We start from the raw sequence: 19,087 nt of genomic DNA, 5'->3' as shown, positions 1-19,087 counted from the left end.
TACCAGTCCCTGCTCTTGAGGCACAGCAGCCTTCAGATCGCCCAGGCTCCCCGATCTTATCCCCAGATTTTCCTAGGGCAGACTCTCCCTCAGCCCTGCAGGATGTTAGTTCACAGGGACAGATCTGCAGCTGCATGAAGATCATCATCTCCCTTCCTACCAGCATTTTAGAGATGGCAGCCTCAATAGTGAGCACACTCTTGAGAAATTCATGACCTTAAGCAACAGATTGACACTGTGGACTCGCGGGTTTCCGAGGTTGAAACATCCTCAAATGCAATTGAATCTAGAGTGGCGGCACTGGAGGAGTCGCATACAAAACTACCAACGTCGCTTAACCATGTTACAGCTGTCAATTGATGATGGCGAGAACCGCAATCGCAGAAACAATATTAGGCTGCGGGGTTTACCGGAGGTTACTTCTGGGGGAGACCTCAGAACCACAGTCCCTGCCATCTTTAATCGCCTGCTGGATAAGTCACCCACAGAGGAATTGGATCGGGTGCAAAGAGTACAGGGACCCCGTGGGGGGATGCCCCCTTTCCCAGGGATGTTCTTGCCAGGGTCCATTTTTATATCGTCAAAGAGGAAATAATGCGGCAAGCATGGGCCAATGGCCCTGTGGACTTTGGATGGTGTAACTGTAGGACTTTTTTCAGATCTCTCACGACTTGTGTTATTTCCATTGCTGGAGGTCATTAGGAACGCGGGGGGCCATGTACCGATGGGGACACTCATTTCATTTCACAGTCCTAAAGGGAAATAACTCCTTCATTTTGTGCTGGCCTGATCAGCTAATAGATCTCTTCGCCTTCTTGGGGCCCCCGGAGGTCCCCATCCCAGACTATTTGGATTTCCCTAGAATTGGCAGCACTCGTTCTGCAGCTCCAAGGCCCCAAAGATCCGGGAGATGAAGACAGCAATCCAGAACAAGGGAGGAATCCAGGGACACCCCAACTTCACCTGGGTCTTAACTGGAACCAGCTTTCCGGGTTGTGACAACTGCGGGCACTGAGATCCCAAGAACTGGACAGGTCCTATACAACATTTGTCCTCATAAGACTGAACAGTAGGTTGCTGCCCAAACGGGTGGCCTGCTCTGCTCTGAGCCTCTAGAACACATCTCACGGAGATATCAAACATGTTATGTCTTGACCAGTTTTGCCCCGCAGCTGGACGAGGGTTGATTTGCTGCAAACCCCCCCCCCCCCATCACTACATCCTGGGTGTGTTTTTTGCTTTTGTTGTGTTTTTGCTGGCGTGTGACTGGGATTTGATGCGAATTTCCCCAGAAGGTTATGGAACATTATATTTTGAGGTATTGTAGACCAGGTAGAGTTTACGGTGTTATGTTTTATTGGGTCCATACCCAGGTTTATGGTGCCTTTGCGAGATATACCCCAGTTGGATTCATAGCCACTCAGTTATCCTATAGGGCCAATACCCTTAGCTGTTAGGGGGTTCCCTGAGACACTTGCTCTCCACAATTGAGGTCCCAGTCTAGCATTTTTGTCATTGGTCCTCACCCTGACAGCACATCTTCCACTGCTTTACAGAGCCAGTCTTCCACTCCCCACACATAGGCCGTGCTTACTTGCGCTAGGCTTTGTACAGCCAACATCTTATACATCTTTTCTCTTTCTTTTTCAGCCTTTGGTGCTTATTTCTAATATTACCTGCTCCCCCCCTCCTCTCTATTCCCTTTCTTCACAGAGAGGTTGGTCTCCCTTTCCTCTCTTCTACCCCCCCCCCCTTTTATGGGTCATAGTCCCAGGTAAGTGCAGGCAGCATGGCGACTCCTGCGAATTCTAACCCCCGTCAGAGTGCAGGTTCAAATTTACCTCCCTAAATGTTCATGGCCTGGCCACTCCAGAGAAGAGGTCCAGACTTCTCTCTAAACTTAAAAAGCTCCGTACACAGGTGGCGTTCTTGCAGGAAACACACTTCAAACAGGTAGTCCCTAGGCTTTATAATCGTGACTTTCTTAGTGCATACCACGCACCCTCACCTTTGACGAAGTCCAAGGGTGACATTATTTTGGTAGCAAAGTCGGTCCCCTGGACCTTTTTGGAGGAGTGTGCGGATCCCCAGGGCCGATACTTGCTCCTAAAGGGGAAAATTGGATCTACCAAAGGCGAACGTCTATTTTCCAAACTCGGATCACCTTATCTTTTTGGAGATCCCTAGACCCAATTTTATTGGAGTTCCGTGAAGGCACCTTTCTGTTGGGTGGGGATTTTAATTTCTCCCAAGTGCCATTACTTGATGTCTCGAGAGGGGCATCTCACCTCTCCTACTCCTATCTTAAAAAACTAAAAGCAGAATTGTTTAACCTAAATCTGGTTGATCCATGGAGAATTATGCACCCGAAAGATGGGGACGATTTTTCTTCGGTACACCGCACATATTCGAGAATCGACTTCTTCCCGATTCAGCAAAAAGATTTACCTCTTGTAGCCTCCTCCCAAATCGACTTCATATCCTTTTCTGACTATGCATCGATTCACGTGACCTTGCAATGGGAAGCTATCCCCCTCAGTCCCCCGACTTGAAGCTCAATGAGTCTTTGGTACAAATCCCGGAGGTGCGTTGTGAAATAGACAAGGTAATGTCCGATAACTTTTCAGAAAACGTTGACCCGTCCTTGAAACCATTTGGGAAGCGCATAAATGCGTGGTGCGGTGTGCGTTGATTTGAATAGGGGCCCAAAAGAAGTGGGAATGGTCTTGTCAGATTGATTCATTAATTTCTCAGGTGCGCTCTCTCGAGCTACTACACAAGCGATCATTGGCAGAAGCCCATCTCATGGCCCTCTTGAAGGCCAGGGAAGGACTGAAAGATCTGCTTTACCAGAAGATCGCTCAAAAGCTTGGCCTGGGCTAGGGATTCCTTTTTTGAATTTTTGAACAAATCGGGGTCAATGCTGGCTAGAGCCCTTCGTTGCCCACAGAGCTCACCTTCATTCCATATATCACATACAGACAGGGAACCAAGTTATATACCTCTAAGGATATGGCACGGGAATTTTGTGATTTTTACCAGAAATTGTATAACTTACACCCCACTGAGATCACAGACAGTTGCGGCCAGGACAGAGTCAGCTAATGAATACATCAGAGCTTCTGGCATGCCCACATTACCAGATGGAATTAGAGACTCCACGGAATCAGAGATTACAGCTGAGGAATTCAACGTAGCCTTAGCTCAAACCAAACCTCGGAAGGCGCCGGGGCCTGATGGTTTCACATTGACTTATCGCACCTTCTCGACAGCCTATAATACTCTGAAGGGGGAAGGTTCCATACCAGCGGACACACAGAGCGTATACCGAAAGAATGGAAGGACCCATCCCAATGTGGAAATTGCCGTCCAAATGGGCTTCTCAACGTAGATTTAAAGCTCTTCTCAAAAATTGATACACTTCGATCAGGTGGGTTTTGTGCCATTGAGGGAAGCAAGGGACAACACTGCCAGGGTTTTCAACCTTATCCATACGGCCCGCTCCACCAGAAGCCCCTTTCTCTTGCTTTCAAAAAATGCGTAGAAGGCCTTCGACAGGGTGGCCTGGCATTTCATGCGGGTCACCCTGGATCACATTGGACTAGGTCCCAATATGCTTCGATGGATCCCATCTCTCTATTACACCCCCTCTGCGGCAGTACAGGTAAATGAATGGCGCTCTGACTTTTTCAATTTAAAGAACAGGACGAGACAAGGCTGCCCCCTCTCCTCGATTATTTTTGTTTTGACCCTAGAGCCTTTCCTGTGTTCCATAAGAGATGATAACAATATCATGGGCATACAGAAGCCCTCAGGGCATCATAAAAGACACGGCCGACAGACTTAATCCTATTTGTCTCCAACCCGCGTATTTAGTTTCCAAATATTCTAGCGGCCTTACGGGCGTATGGGGAACTGTCAAACTTTAAGGTTCATTTTGCCAAATCCGCGGTGCTGAACATAACAGTCCCCGATTCTGAAGTCCACAGTATGCGCTCGTCTTTTGTGTTTCATTGGGCTGACAAATCAATATGGTATTTACATCACCCCTGACTTGTTGCACCTGTATTCTTCCAATTTACTACCTTGCTGCACGGATTGAAAACTGAACTCCAACAATGGAATACCCTGACCTTGACGTGGTTTGGGCGGTGCAACGCCTTAAAAACGACCGTTCTCCCGAGGATATTGTACATATTCCAAGCTATGCCAATCTGCGTCCCTTTGGTATTTTTCAAACAGCTTTGCGTGATAATTAGGGACTTTATTTGGTCCCATAAGTCACCGAGGATAAGAATGCAATTATCTGCCAAAGGGGGCTTCAAGTATTACAGGGCGGTGCACCTTTCGAGGGCCACGGATTGGCATTGTAATGCAGACTCCAAGCAGTGGGTGGTGATGGAGATTGAGGATGACTCTATTGACGTCACCATGGCTCACTTCCCCACCTCCAGAGGATATGAGGGGTCACCCCCTGATCGACGCCGATCTTGCAGAGGTAAGGTCAACCTTCTGCAATACGCATCTTTCACCGTTGCCTTCCCCAATGATTCCCGTTATAGGAAATCCTGACTTCGTCCCCGGACTTACCAGTAGAAGGGTAAGGAGGCTGTCTCTTCTAGGGAAATATTGTTTAGTGGATATGTGGCCACAGGGTGGGCTCCCTTCTCTGACAGAAATCTCCAGGCTTTCAGATCCACCACTAAATAGTTTGAGCACTTACCATCTTAGACACTTCCTGCAAAAGGCGCACAATATCCCATGTGATCTCACTCCCTTTGAATCATTGTGCAGTTTGGGGGAACCTTCTAGGCAAATGTTGTCTCTGCTATATGGTTACCTGACAACCCAGACTGATGAACCGACGCTGACATTTGATCGCCATTGAGAAGTGGACTTCAATATCCAGTTTACACCACGACAAATGGAAAAAATTCTGCTTTTGGCACATAAATACTCCATGGCGAACCAGTACCAGGAAGTCGGGTACAAAATTTTATCCCGATGGTATAAAGTTCCTTATATACTTCACAAGATGGATAGGGCTTCCCCTGATAAGTGCTGGTGGTGCAATGAGGAAGGTGGTACGATTTTCCATATCTTTTGGTCCTGGCCCACCTTGAGACCTTTTTAGGAGGAGGTAACAACAACTAATAACCGCTTCAGCCCTGGACCATTTGGATGGCCAAAGACCAGAGCACTTTTTGCGATTTGGCACTGCGTCGCTTTGACTGACAATTGCGTGTGACTTGGCTCCCAAACAAAATCGACGTCCTTTTTTCCCCACAAATAGAGCTTTCTTTTGGTGGTATTTGATCACCTCTGCGGTTTTTATTTTTTGCGCTATAAACAAAAAAGAGCGACAATTTTGAAAAAAAAAAAAAAAAAAAAAAAAACATTATTTATTACTTTTTGCTATAATAAATATCCCCAAAAAACATTTTTTCCTCAGTTTAGGCCGATACGTAATCTACATATTTTTTGTAAAAAACAAAACAAAAACGCAATAAGCGTATATTGATTTGTTTGTGCAAAAGTTATAGCGTCTACAAAATAGGGGAGAGTTTTATGGCATTTTTATTCATTTTTTTTTTTTTTTTAATAGTAATGGTGGCGATCAGCGATTTTTATCATGACTGACATTATGGCGGACACGTCTGACAATTTTGACACATTTTTGGGACCATTGGCATTAATACAGCGATCAGTGCGATTAAAAATGCATTGGTTACTGTAAAAATGTCACTGGCAGCGAAGGGGTTAACACTAGGGGGCAGGGAAGGGGTTAATGTGTGTCTTAGGGAGTGTTCTAACTGAAGGGGGATGTGGGCTGTGTAGGGAAACTAACAGATCGCCTGTTCATACTCTGCTAACATACTGCATTGCACTGTGTTGTGGACACACATCTGTGACACTTTGGTTTTTGGGGTGTTTTTTTCAGTTTTCATGAACTTGATGCAGGACTTTCTAATACACTCATAATACCAAAAAAGTGTTGTAAATGCTTTAATGAAACAAGAAAAACAGCTCCAGGGACGGTCTCCCAGGAATGTGCCGTTTAGGTGCTCTTCACTTATGCTGACCGGCTATCTTGAAAGGAAGTTAAAGGGATCCCAACAGTGTTCCTGTGTCTCCTGATTGATCTACTAAGCCTGTATTGACCCCCCTGAATAAGGGCGGTCTCAGGCTTTCTGGTAAGCCTCCACTGTTTATTCTAAGGTGACTGGCAGCACTGGTGGTGAAAGTTCAGACCTAGGGTCTCCCATTGAATATTTCCCATCTGGATATCTTCATTCACAAACTATTTTTTCACAATTTTTTGTGGTTTTGTGTTTCAGCTATGTACTGTCTATTTGATTCATTTTTTATGGACTTTTAGATTATTAGTTTCATTTGCACTTGATTCTCATCTTTATTGATTTTCAATTGGCACAATTGCACTTGTTGCTATTATATACAATTGTACAATTCTATAATTGTTATTATACACAATTTTATTATTCGTTGTACTTATCTAGCGCTGCACTCATTTTTATATTTCTATTTTTGTGCCCTCATATCAGGCTTATAGTGTTCAGCTGCAGGATATTCTTCAAAGTTTTTTTAGTCTTATTAATACATTTTTATATATATATATTCATATTTACGCACCTAGCGCAATTCTCTTTTTTTTTTTCTTTTTACACGGTATGTGGTTAAACACTTGACCTCAGTAGACCTCAGTAGAGTTGAAAGGAAACCCGGCCACATGTCTTCTACACCTGACAGAAAGACCTCTCCAGAAATACAAGATGACGCTTAAGATGCAGCTCCTCAATGCAGCAAGGGCATGTGTCCCTGCGTTGTGGAGGCAGTCTCAACCACCAACCAGGGTCCTGTGGTACTCTAAAAATCACGTATATTCTCCGTATGGAGGAACTGACAGCTACTCTCCATATTACGGAAGAACAATTTCGAGATAAGTGGAGGCCCTGGAGACATTTCACTTGCACGAATGCTTACATGCAGGAAGTGGCCTGCTCCAAGTCCTAATTGGACTAAACTTGTTAGCAGCACAGAGCAGCTTGCCGGGGCTTCCGTTCAAAACATCTGCTGTGTTTTGCTTTTCCCCTCCAGCTTCCGCTTTTCTCTTCCTTTGTTTCTGCTAAATTCCTGCTACTTAGCCGTTACATAGTTAGAGTAGGTGAGGTCGAAAAAAGACACAGGTCCATCAAGTCCAACCTGTGTGTGATTATATGTCAGTATTACATTGTATATCCCTGTATGTTGAGGTCGTTCAGGTGCTTATCTAATAGTTTCTTGAGACTATCGATGCCCCCCGCTAAGACCACCGCCTGTGGAAGGGAATTCCACATCCTTGCAGTAAAGAATCCTCTAAGTAGTTTAGAGTTAAACCTCTTTTCTTCTCATTTTAATCAGTGGCCATGAGTCTTGTTAAACTCCCTTCCGCAAAAAAAGTTTTATCCCTATTGTGGGGTCACCAGTACGGTATTTGTATATTGAAATCATATCCCCTCTCAAGCATCTCTTCTCCAGAGAAAATAAGTTTAGAGCTCGCAACCTTTCCTCATAACTAATATCCTCCAGACCCTTTATTAGCTTTGTTGCCCATCTTTGTACTCGCTTCATTTTCAGTACATCCTTCCCGAGGACTAGTGCCCAGAACTGGACAGCATACTCTAGGTACGAACCAGAGTCATTTAGAGCTGGAGAATTATTGTTTTATCACTGGAATTAATCCCCTTTTTAATGCATGCCAATATTCTGTTTTCTTTGTTAGCAGCAGCTTGGCATTGCATGCCATTGCTGAGCCTATCTACTAGGACCCCCAGAGGTTCTCCCCCCCAGTGTATATAGGATTGCATTTATATTTTTGCCACCCAAATGCATTATTTTACATTTTTCTACATTTGCCATGTAGTTGCCCACCCCATTAATTTGTTCAGATATTTTTGCAAGGTTTCCACATCCTGCGGAGAAGTTATTGCCCTGCTTAGCTTAGTATCTTCCGCAAATACAGAGATTGAACCGTTTACCCCCATCCTCCAGGTCGTTTATGAACAAATTAAACAGGATTGGTCCCAGCACAGAACCCTGGGGGACCTCACTACCCACCCCTGACCATTCCGAGTACTCCCCATTTATCCTCTTCCTCTGAACTCGCCCTTGTAGTCAGTTTTCAATCCATGTACTCACCCTGTGGTCCATGCCAACGGACCTTATTTTGTACAGTAAATGTTTATGGAGAACTGTGTCAAATGCTTTTGCAAAATCCAGATACACCACGCCTATGGGCCTTCCTTTATCTAGATGGCAACTCACCTCCTCATAGAAGGGTAATAGATTGGTTTGGCAAGAATGCTTCTTCATGAATCCATGCTGATTACTGCTAATGATACTGTTCTCATTACTAAAATCTTGTATATAGTCCCTTATCCCCTCCAAGAGTTTACATACTATTGATGTCAGGCTAACTGGTCTAATTCCCAGGGATGTATTTTGGGCCCTTTTTAATTATTGGTGCTACATTGGCTTTTTTCCAATCAGCTGGTACCATTCCAGTCAGCAGACTGTCAATAAAAATCAGGAACAATGGTCTGGCAAATACTTGACTGAGTTCCCCAAGTACCCTTTGGGTGCAAGCCATCTGGCCCCTGTGATTAATGTTAAGTTTCCCAAGTCTAATTTTAATTCTGTCCTCTGTTAACCATGGAGATGCTTCTGATTTGTCATGAGGATAAACACAGGTTTGGTTACTGAAGCCCCTCGATTCCATCGTGAAGACTGAGGAGAAGAATAAATTCAATACCTTCGCCATCTCCCCATCCATTGTAACCAGATGTCCTCCCTTTTTACGGTTTACATACTTAAAGAATTTCTTGGGATTTTTTCTGCTCTCCTCCGCTATGTCTTTTATGTTCTATCTTAGCTGTCCTTATTGCACCCTTACATTTCTTGTTGCATTCTTTATAAAGTCTGAATGCTGATCATGATCCCTCAACCTTGTATTTTTTTAAGGCCTTCTCCTTTGCTTTTATATGCATTTTTACATTGGAGTTAAGCCATCCAGGACTTTTGTTTGCTCTTTTAAAAATTACCCAATGGGATGCATTGGCTAACGCCCTTATTTAATATGCTCTTAAAGCAAGCCCATTTCTCCTCCGTGTTCTTTGTTGCTAAGATTTTATCCCAATTTATGCCTTCTAGCAAGGTTTGTAGTTTAAGGAAGTTGGCTCTTTTGAAATTCAGTGTCTTTGTATTCCCCTTATGTTTCCTATTTGTGTGATTTATACTGAAGCCAATTGACCTGTGATCGATGTTACCTAAATTGCCCCGTATTTCCACATCCGTGATCAGATCTGTATTGTTGGTAATCAGTAGATCTAGTAACGCTTTATTTCTAGTTGGTGCGTCTACCATGTGACCCATAAAATTGTCCTGCAAGACATTTAGGAACTGGCAAGCCTTAGATGAATGCGTGGTTCCCTCCGCCCACTCTATGTCTGGATAATTAAAATCCCCCATTATGAGAACACTTCCCATCCTTGCTGCTAATCCCAATTGTGATAAGAGATTTGTCTTTCCTTCCTCCCTCAGGTTAGGGGGCCTATAGCATACTCCCAGTATTATTTTCCCCTTAGCTTCATCCCTTTGGAGCTCTACCCAAAAGGATTCCACCTCCTCCCTAACTCCCTTAGTGATGTCATCTCTCACATTCACTTGTACATTATTCTTGATATATAGGCATACCCCTCCCCCTTTTTTACCCTCTCTATTCTTGCGATAAATGGTATACCCTCGAATGGTTTCCAGCTAATCAAGAGTGCTGTTGAACCAGGTCTCTGAAATTCCCACAAAATCCAAATCCTCCTCGTACAACAGTATCTCTAGTTCATCCATCTTGTCCGCCAGGCTCCTGGCATTGGTGAACCTGGCACTTAGTTTAGACCGGTTGCAAATTATCCTCTTATTGGGTGTTCCGAGATTGCAACTAGGACTTGCTACTATACTTAACTTGGGTCTATGTGCTTTGGTCAACCTACCACTAATGCACCCAAATACTACCCTATGGAATATGTTCCGCGCTGACTATCTCTACCTCTGAACTCTACCCCCCCCCCCCCCCCCCATCGCCTAGTTTAAAAACTCCTTTAACTTTTTGGCCATCTTCAATCCCAGCTGATCTACATCCTCATTTAGGTGCAGTCCATCCCTTCTATAGTACTGGTTATCGACTGAGAAGTCGGCCCAGTCCTCCAGGAACCCAAACCCCTCCGATCTCTCTCTCTTTTGTGGCCTCCAACGAATCCCCGAGCGCCACTCAGGACTAAAGAGGAGCTCGGGTGTGTTCGCAAGTCAATGTGCCTGACCCCGCCAGGAAGCCAACAGCGTGGGCACTGAGACATTTCCCAGTCCGCAGCTGCAGAGATTAGTAAATGTCTCAGTGCCTGTGACTGGCGCTGCACGCCGTCAGCTTGCTGGTGGGCTCATGTATATCGACTTGCGAACACAAACGAGCTCATCCTTCATCCTGAGTGGCGCTTGGGGATTTGTTGGGGGCCACAAAAGATATATATGTCCAAATAAAGCACGCCCAAGCTCATCCTTAGTCCCGAGCGACACTCGGTGGATTCGTTGGTGGCCACAAAAGCTATACATATCCAAATAACGCACCCAAACTCATCATCTTCACCACACACAGCCACAAAGGCAAGAGAATTCTTGTTGGGCAGTATATTAGCGCTCGGACGAACACACTTAGACTAAATCCTCTGGCACTGCGCTCACATGATGCCTTCCCTTTCTGGTCAATTTTTAAAATGGCGACTGTAAATAAGAGAAAGAAAGTTGACAGTGAGGGCCACCGCTTCCAGGACAGGTGGAAAGTGGAATATTTCTTCACTGAAATACGGAATCACTGCGTTTGTCGGATATGCCAAGAGACTGTGGCTGCTTATAAGGAATTTAATGTCAAGAGCCACTACCAGTCGAGACATAGCACATACCACAAGCTAACAGGGCGCAACTGCAGTGAAAAGTTGAAGCAACTTGAAGCTGTTTTAATGACAACAGTGATTTTTCACAAGAGCCCGTGAGTCAAATGAAAATGCCACAAGGTGGCAACGTTAATTGCTTAAAATTGCAAATCTTTTGCTGGAGATGACTATCAAAGAATGCGCTATGAAAACGGTTGAGGATATCTGTCCCGAGAAGAAGCAAGAGTTTGCCAACATTCACCTGGCTCGTAACACTATCACGGAGAATTGAAGAGATTTCATCAGGTATTAAAAGACAGTTAATGTTCAAAGGAGTGGATTTTGACTTCTTTTCAGGAGCTTGTGATAAAAGCACAGACCTGACACAGCTCAGTTGCTGATTTTGGAGAGGGGTGGACAATGAAATAAATGTGATTGAAGAGCTACTTGACCTTCAGAGCCTTACGGACCAAACAAGAGGAAAAGATTTATTTGTTGGTTAGTTCCACCATAGAGGACATGAAACTGCCTTGGAACAAAGTTACTGGGATTATTACTGATGGGGCACCTGCCAGGGTCGGGGAACGAAGTGTATTATCAACCCTAATCTGTAACAAGGTGATCGAATAAGGAGGCAAAGCTATTAAACTCCACTGTATCATTCATCAACAAGTTCTCTGTACTAAACATCTCAAATATGATTATGTTATGAAACCGGTGGTAAAGACTTAATTGTATTTGCTGTAAAGCCCAGTGCCCCCGCCAGTTTAAACAGTTTCTACTGGACATCCAGGCTGAATACGAAGATGTTTTATATGTCAGTCACAACAATGTAAGATGGCTCAGTTGGGGGTCTGCACTGCAGCGTTTCTACTCAAAGGAAATCTGAGAATTCTTGGAAACAATGGGACAACCGATGCAAGAACTATCTGATCCTATTTGGCTGGCAGATTTTGGGTTTCTAGTTGACATAACAAAAGCATCTGAATGTACTGAACACGAGTCTTCAGGGGAAAGATGCAGCGGTAAACCAGCTTTATTCACACCTCAAAGCCTTTGGAACAAAGCTGCAACTTTTCATAAGGCAGTTGTCACAAACACAGCCCAATACCATACATTTTTCAGAGTTGCAGGAAATAATCAGGACACAGGACAAAATCAGTGCGCAAACGAGCAGGCATGCAGCAGACATCACATCTCTGGCTGGAGAGTTTAAACGGCGCGTTCAGGATTTTGTAGCTATTCAAAAGGAGATCAGCCTTTTCTCCTCTCCATTCTCTGTTGACCCAGATGATGCTCCAGATCAGCTGCAGCTCGAGCTCATTGAGCTGCATTGTGAAAGCAAGTTACGCAGTCGTCACCAACAGCTCTCTCTTGTGAACTTTTACTGCCAACTGGATAAGAGCCGGTTTCAAGAGATTCGAACATTGCCTAAGAAAATGCTCAGCTTGTTTGGCTCAACAAATATGTGTGAGAAGACATTCTCTGCTATGAACTTTAACAAGAACCGCATGAGGACAAGACTAAGTGACTCTCACCTGCGTGACATTTTGCGCATCAAAACCACTGCCTTTGAATCAGACCTAGCCTATGTGCTGCAGTCCAGATCTCAGTTTCACCCTTCACATTAGTGCAGACAAGTTTTTTTTTCCAATTAAGATGAATACATTGTAAAATCTCAGTTAATGTCAGTTGGTCTAAATCAGTTATAAATAATATATTTGGACGCAACATGTATGCTTGGTGTTATGTTCCTGTTCATTTTTTAACTTAAAAAGTTGACAGACAACCTTTATTACAAATACATAATGCACTTTACAATGTTCCTGACATATTTCAGCTTTCTGGATTTTTCTTTCATCTGGCCTTCAGATATAAAAGGCAGAGCGATTTAACACCTGTTTAGATTTGTCATCCATTTGACAAAATGAAAAGTATGCCGTTTGCAATAAACTTTGCATAAAATAGTTAATATGCATTTACTTTTAAGGGTTCAAAGAATGTCAGGCAAAATGGTCGGCCCTCACATGTTCACTTCATCAAATCTGACCTCTTTTGAAAAAAGTTTGGACACCCCTGCAGTAGATGAGCACTTTACCAGGAGTCAAACCTGTTCAGTGTGTAGTTGAGCCCGGAGGCCAGCAGGTCCACATCCAGAGTCCCCCATCTGTGACACAGATCTTGGTACACCTCTCGGTGTAGTTACCACTCCAAGTCCAGATGCTGCCAGCTGAAGAAGTCTGCCTGCCAATTTTCCATGCCTGAGATGTAAACAGAAGATCAGGCAGACCGCCGTGGTGTTGCCTGACTGAATCTGCATTGCATGACTCTTTAGCCAGACAGTCTAGTAGTGCAAGGACAGCCAAACCACCCTAAACTCCAGAACGTTAAGGAAACCAAGATTCCTCCGACGTCCCTGTAACAAGATGTCTAAAACTTCTCATAAGCCTGATAGGCTAACATCTGTCGTAAGGATCTTCCAAAAGATAGGGAAGAAGGACTTCCGACTCAAGAGCTGGACTCCTAAGTCAGGGGCAACCTGGTCCTCAGCACCAGACAAATCAGCCTGTCCAGAGACTAGAATGATTTGTGCAATAAACACATAATGCTGTGCAATTGGGGTCTGGAGTAAATCTGGGCACATGGGACTGTCTCGAAGGAGGCTACCACCAGACCCAGGACTCTCCTGCAGAAGAGGGAAGACTCCTGGAATGAAGAGCAAAAGTCTGGTATAGGAGAGTGTGAAGCTTTTCTTGGGAAAGAACGCTGGCCTGAGTTGTGTCCAGGACTAGACCCAGAAACTCCAAGTGACAAGTCAGTTCCAACATGGATTTATGTCATTTTAGTATCTATATGAATCCTTGTAATGTTTGGACAGTCAAGGCGGTGCTGCTCCCTCAACATTAGTTCATATATGTATCCCAACAATGGGGATGCCTTTATAGCACAGCAGTGTTGAGAACTGAAAGTGAAGGGGACCCACAACAAAGTGCAGGAAAACTCTGGAAATATGGGGACATGTATGCACAAGTCTTTTATGTCCACAGAGGCTAGGGAAGACTCCCTGGTGAAGGAAGATGATGACAGACCTAGTAGATTACATAACAACATTTTTGTGCTTCAACAAAGACATTCAGTGTTTTAGAGATGCAAGATGAGGCAACCCCCCCCCACCCCCTTTTGGGTGTGGAAACTGAACAGGTTGTAGTAAAACACCTGTCACAGGAACCAATGACACCTTGAGCCAGAAGATCGGTTAGGGCTGCCTTGAGATCCGCTAATCTGTGCTGTGACACAGGATTGTTGGACATGATGAACTGAGGAGGGGCTGGGAGCAAAGGACTCTCCTTCACTTCCATTGAAGGATGAGCTTTTCCAGTGCCAGATCTTGTGATTTTCCTCGCCTCCTCTCCCCTTGCCCATTTATGTAACACCTTGTATCCTGTGACCTGAAATAAAGGCATTTTGTGAACAAGGGGAGAAGGGTGGGTAAACAGCAGCTTTGCTTCACTGTCGCAGCTGGAAGTTTGGCGCTGATAGCAGTATCTGGAAAACGAATGGATTATAGTAACAGTGCATGATTAATCGTTTAAAAAATGGTGATTTTGCTTCAACCCGCCCTCACGATATTAATACAGCATTCCCTCGATTTAGTGCAGAGCCATTCTCTGCTGACAGGTGACAGCTGTCAAAGAAAAATAAAAAACCCAGGCAGCCTGCCAAGTTTATCATAACATTGTTAGAGCTGGGAGATAACTATAAAAGTATCATTTAGTTCTTTTAGATCAAAGGAATGAATGTGGTCTGTAAAGGAGGTCAGTTTAACCATTTAAAGACCAAACCTTTTTCTAACACTTGTTGCTTACTAGTTGAAATTGGTATTTTTTGCTAGAAAATGACTGAGAACCTCCAAAAATTATATATTATTTTTTTTAGCAGAGACCCTGGAGAATAAAATGGAGGTTCTTGCAATATTTTATGTCACACTATTTGCGAAGCGGTCTTTCAAACGCAATTTTTTTTTTGGAAAAAATACACTTTAATAAATTTTAAAAAATACTAAACAGTAAAGTTAGCCCATTTTTTTGTATAAGGTGAAAGATGTTACGCCGTGAGAATCGTAACCTTTATTGTAAGCAAAAAAATTATGTTCCTCATTTTAGCCAGAATCGTGCAGCTCTAAATTATAGAGTAGAGTAAACAGAGACCCTGTAAACTTTATCCTGTTACAAGAGGTAACTTTTTTGTCCTAAGAATTTAGATGAATCTCTGTGGCTAAAGTTCTGGCTTTAAGGCTTCTAAAGTCCCTCAATATATGAGAAAACAAAATTAGTAAACAGTTGGGAGGGGATGGGTGGTGGGAAATGTGGTTTTTTTTTGCCCTGAGATGGACTTTAAAATGACCTACCCTGTACCCACAAGCTCAGGCACTCACCTTGTTTTGTAAGACGGACGACAACTGTTGCTGGGGGGCAGAGATACCAGAACCACAGACACTCTGTAACAGGAAAGTGAGAGCAGCAGCAGACAGTTGGCTAATCACATGGGCACAGGGGTTGACCAGGTAGGGAAGTATCTGCAGGGATGAAAGAAAGTTTAGTGAGTATCCCCTGCAGGGAGAGAAAATAAGCAGATTCAGATTTTTCCTAAGTGTAGTGCATTTATTACCTGGTCTTGATAATCCTTCTTGATAAGGAAAGGCAAACTCTGAGCAGTGGTGGACAGTAAAGCTTCACTTAGCTGAAGTGGCAAAAAGCGGATGATCCGAGCAACCAGGCGCTTCCCCTTCCTAATGCACATGATCTGGACAAACTGCTCCTCGGCTGCTCTGTGGGCAAAAGGAAACCAACTGTCAGTCAGCTTGAAGGGCTTGACAGTTTCTAAAACCTCCATGACAAATACTAAAATGCTTTTTTTTCTTCTTTTTTTTTAGGGAAACTTTCTTGCCAATAAAACAAATCCCCTTTATGGCAACCATATACAGGTGCATCTCATAAAATTAGATCAAAAAGTTTATTTATTTCAGTAATTAAATTCAAAAAGTGAAACTCATGTTATATAGATTCATTACACACAGAGTGATATACCGGTATTTCAAGCCTTTCGTTCTTTTGATTTTGAGGATTATGGCTTACAGCTAGCGAAAACCCAACATTCAGTATCTCAGAGAATTTGAATATTACATAAGACCAATAAAAAAAAAAAAAGGACTTTTAATACAGATATGTTGGCTTACTGAAAAGTATGTCAATGTACAGTATAGTATGCACTCAGCACTTGGTCAGGGCTCCTTTTGCATGAATTACTGCATCAATGCGGCGTGGCATGGAGGCTATCAGCCTGTGGCACTGCTGAGGTGTTATGGAAGCCCAGGTTGCTTTGATAGCTGTTTGTCATTGTTGGGTCTGGTGTCTCATCTTCCTCTCGACAATACCCTGCAGATTTGGGTTTAGGTCAGGCGAGTTTGCTGGTTAATCAAGCACAGTGTTACCATGATCATTAAACCAAATATTGGTACTTTTGGCAGTGTGGGCAGGTGCCAAGTTCTGCTGGAAAATGAACTCAGCATTTACATTAAACTGAGCAACCGTGGGAAGCATGAAGTGCTCTAGAACTTCCTGTAAGAGGGCTGGGCTGACTTTGGACTTGATAAAACACAGTGGACCAACACCGCTCCCCAAATCATCACAGACTGTGGAAACTTCACACTGGACCTCATGCAACTTTGATTTTGTGCCTCTCCACTCTTGCTGCAGACTCTGGGACTTTGATTTACAAATGAGATGCAAAAGTTACCACTGTCAGTGATGATTTGGGGGGGGGGGGGGGGCTTCTCATCTGCTGGTGTTGGTCCACTGCGTTTTATCAAGCACAAAGTCAGCGCAGCCCTCTACCAGGAAATTCTAGAGCACTTCATGCTTCCCTCTGCTGACCAGGCTTTATAGTGATGCCAATTTCATTTTCCAGCAGGACTTGGCACCTGCCCACACTGCCAAAAGTACCAAAACTTGGTTTAATGATCATGCATTTGGCCCCGACCAAGTATTGAGCTCATACTATACTGTACATACTTTTCAGTAAGCCAACATTTCTGTATTAAAGACCTTTTTTATTGGTTTTATGTAATATTCTAATTTTCTGAGATACCGAATTTGGGGTTTTCAGTAGCTGTAAGCCATAATATCACAATTCAAAAAGAAAGAAATGCTTGAAATATATCATTCTGTGTGTAACGCATCTATATAAGATATATAAGTCAATTTTTGAATTGCATTACTGAAAAACTTTTTGATGATATTCTAACTTTATGAGATGCACTTGTACATTAGAAAGATTTTGGCAACATCATTAACTGCCTCTGCATTGTTAAGGGGCCCTAGCGATTGGCACTTGGGATGCAAAGTTTGTGAAAGGGAGGTAGCATATGTGATTCCATGTTCAGAAAATCAAAATCTTCACAGAAGGTCCCAGGCAGGCTGGAGGGCTTGCTGGAAAAGACAAAAAGGTTCTGACTCCTAATAGCTATGTGCTTGTAAGTCAAGGCTTTACATTAAATCCAGGGCAACAAAACAAATGTGCAAGGGAGACATTAAGGGTCTAATAGACCTCTGATCTCTTTATACATAATACCGGTCACCTGCCTAATGCTATTTCAAAGAGGGGCTACTAAGCCCCTTGTGATAGCAATAAAATGAAAATTGTGATAAAAAAAAATAAATGCACATTTTTGCAGGTTAAAAAATAAAAATGTGCAATTCATTTTTTTTTTTCTTGGGAGACTAAAACATTGCACCTGAGATCAGCAAATCATGTGCAATGTATGGCTACTGCAAACGGTCAGTGTAGCCGTCTACCCGCACCTCATATTGGCAGGCAGTTACTGAATGACAGGAAGCCCAATGAACTATAAGGGCCCTCGCAGTTCACTGAGAACTACAAGCCGTCAGCCGCAAAGGCCGATGAAACTTGTAGGCATTCATTCACAAAACTATGAATGAGTGAAGTGGCCGTGTGGATGTGGCTGTCTGTCCGCACAGCCATGCTCTATTCAAATTGTGACAACAGGTGCGGGGAGAGGATTCCTGGGAAGGGGGTGAACAGGAGGAGGCTGCAGGAGCGAGAACATGTTACATGCTCCACATAGTGAAACAAAGGGATTGTTTCGTTTCAGGCAAATAATAAGGTCTCAACTACTATAAAGCAAGCCAGCCTTGGTCCAGAGCCAAAAGATACCAAATGATTTAGAAAAGTGTGGTGGCACTTCCGGCATAAAATAGTTATATTAATGAAATTCCATTAAAAATCATGACATGACCTGCAGCCAGCTCAAAAAGTTCAAACATGTTTCACACACCTGTGCTTAGTCATTGCTCAATGACTAAGCACAGGTGTGTGAAACGCGTTTGCTGAACTTTTTGAGCTGGCTGCAGGTCATGATTTTTAATGGAATTTCATTAATATAACTATTGTATGCTGGAAGTGCCACTACCCTTTTCTTCATCATGTTACAAGCTCCACCCTAAAAACAGGTGGAACATGTAACATGTTCCCAAAGGTAAAGTATAGCTAAAAGTTGTTTTTTTCCCTCTCGTACAAACCAAGACCCAATATCAACGTACGGTGCCACATTCCCTATTTTCTAGACAACTCTTAAGGAATAAAATTATTCCATATACAATACCCATGACTCTAAAGGCTTCGTACTAGAGGTAACACACTTTATATAAACAAAATATTTTATTACTGTATTAATCAGTAAAAAAGTTTGTGTACATAATCATCACAAATCATCTACATAATTATCCCAAATTCTATCTACATGGAATATACAAGCATCCAGGTTTAGGATGTTAGGTTTTCACATAGTCCTATTGCTTTTACTTACATAAAATGTGTTGTTACCTCTAGTACAAAGCCTTTAAAGTTCCAAGTACTGTATATGAAATTATAAAGGGTTGTGGATACAATAGAGAGGAATTAGAAGAGCAGTTAGGTTTTTATGGCTGTCTGCTTCCCCATTTGAGAAGTTAACCCTATTTGTCATGTTTTCTGTTATCACTGAAAGTGAAACCGTAATAAATGGGAAATCTTCCAATGGAGACACTAGTTCT

The 19,087-nt window shown here is 43.2% G+C and overlaps 1 protein-coding gene across 1 annotated transcript in view; it reads right to left on the bottom strand.

Moving 5' to 3' along the window:
• Positions 1-19,087, bottom strand: part of PATL1 (PAT1 homolog 1, processing body mRNA decay factor) — a 119,443-nt gene that overhangs the window by 22,323 nt on the left and 78,033 nt on the right. Inside the window, exons 15-16 of the mRNA XM_073597032.1 lie at positions 15,645-15,804; positions 15,412-15,552 (exon numbers count right to left, since the gene is read on the bottom strand). Coding sequence (XP_073453133.1) covers positions 15,412-15,552; positions 15,645-15,804 — 301 coding nt within the window. The remainder of the gene's footprint in view (positions 1-15,411; positions 15,553-15,644; positions 15,805-19,087) is intronic.

The sequence above is a fragment of the Aquarana catesbeiana genome, linkage group LG08 (assembly GCF_042186555.1).
Source record: "Aquarana catesbeiana isolate 2022-GZ linkage group LG08, ASM4218655v1, whole genome shotgun sequence".
Classification (NCBI taxonomy): Eukaryota; Metazoa; Chordata; class Amphibia; order Anura; family Ranidae; genus Aquarana; species Aquarana catesbeiana.
This window is presented reverse-complemented; position numbering and strand designations above follow the sequence as displayed.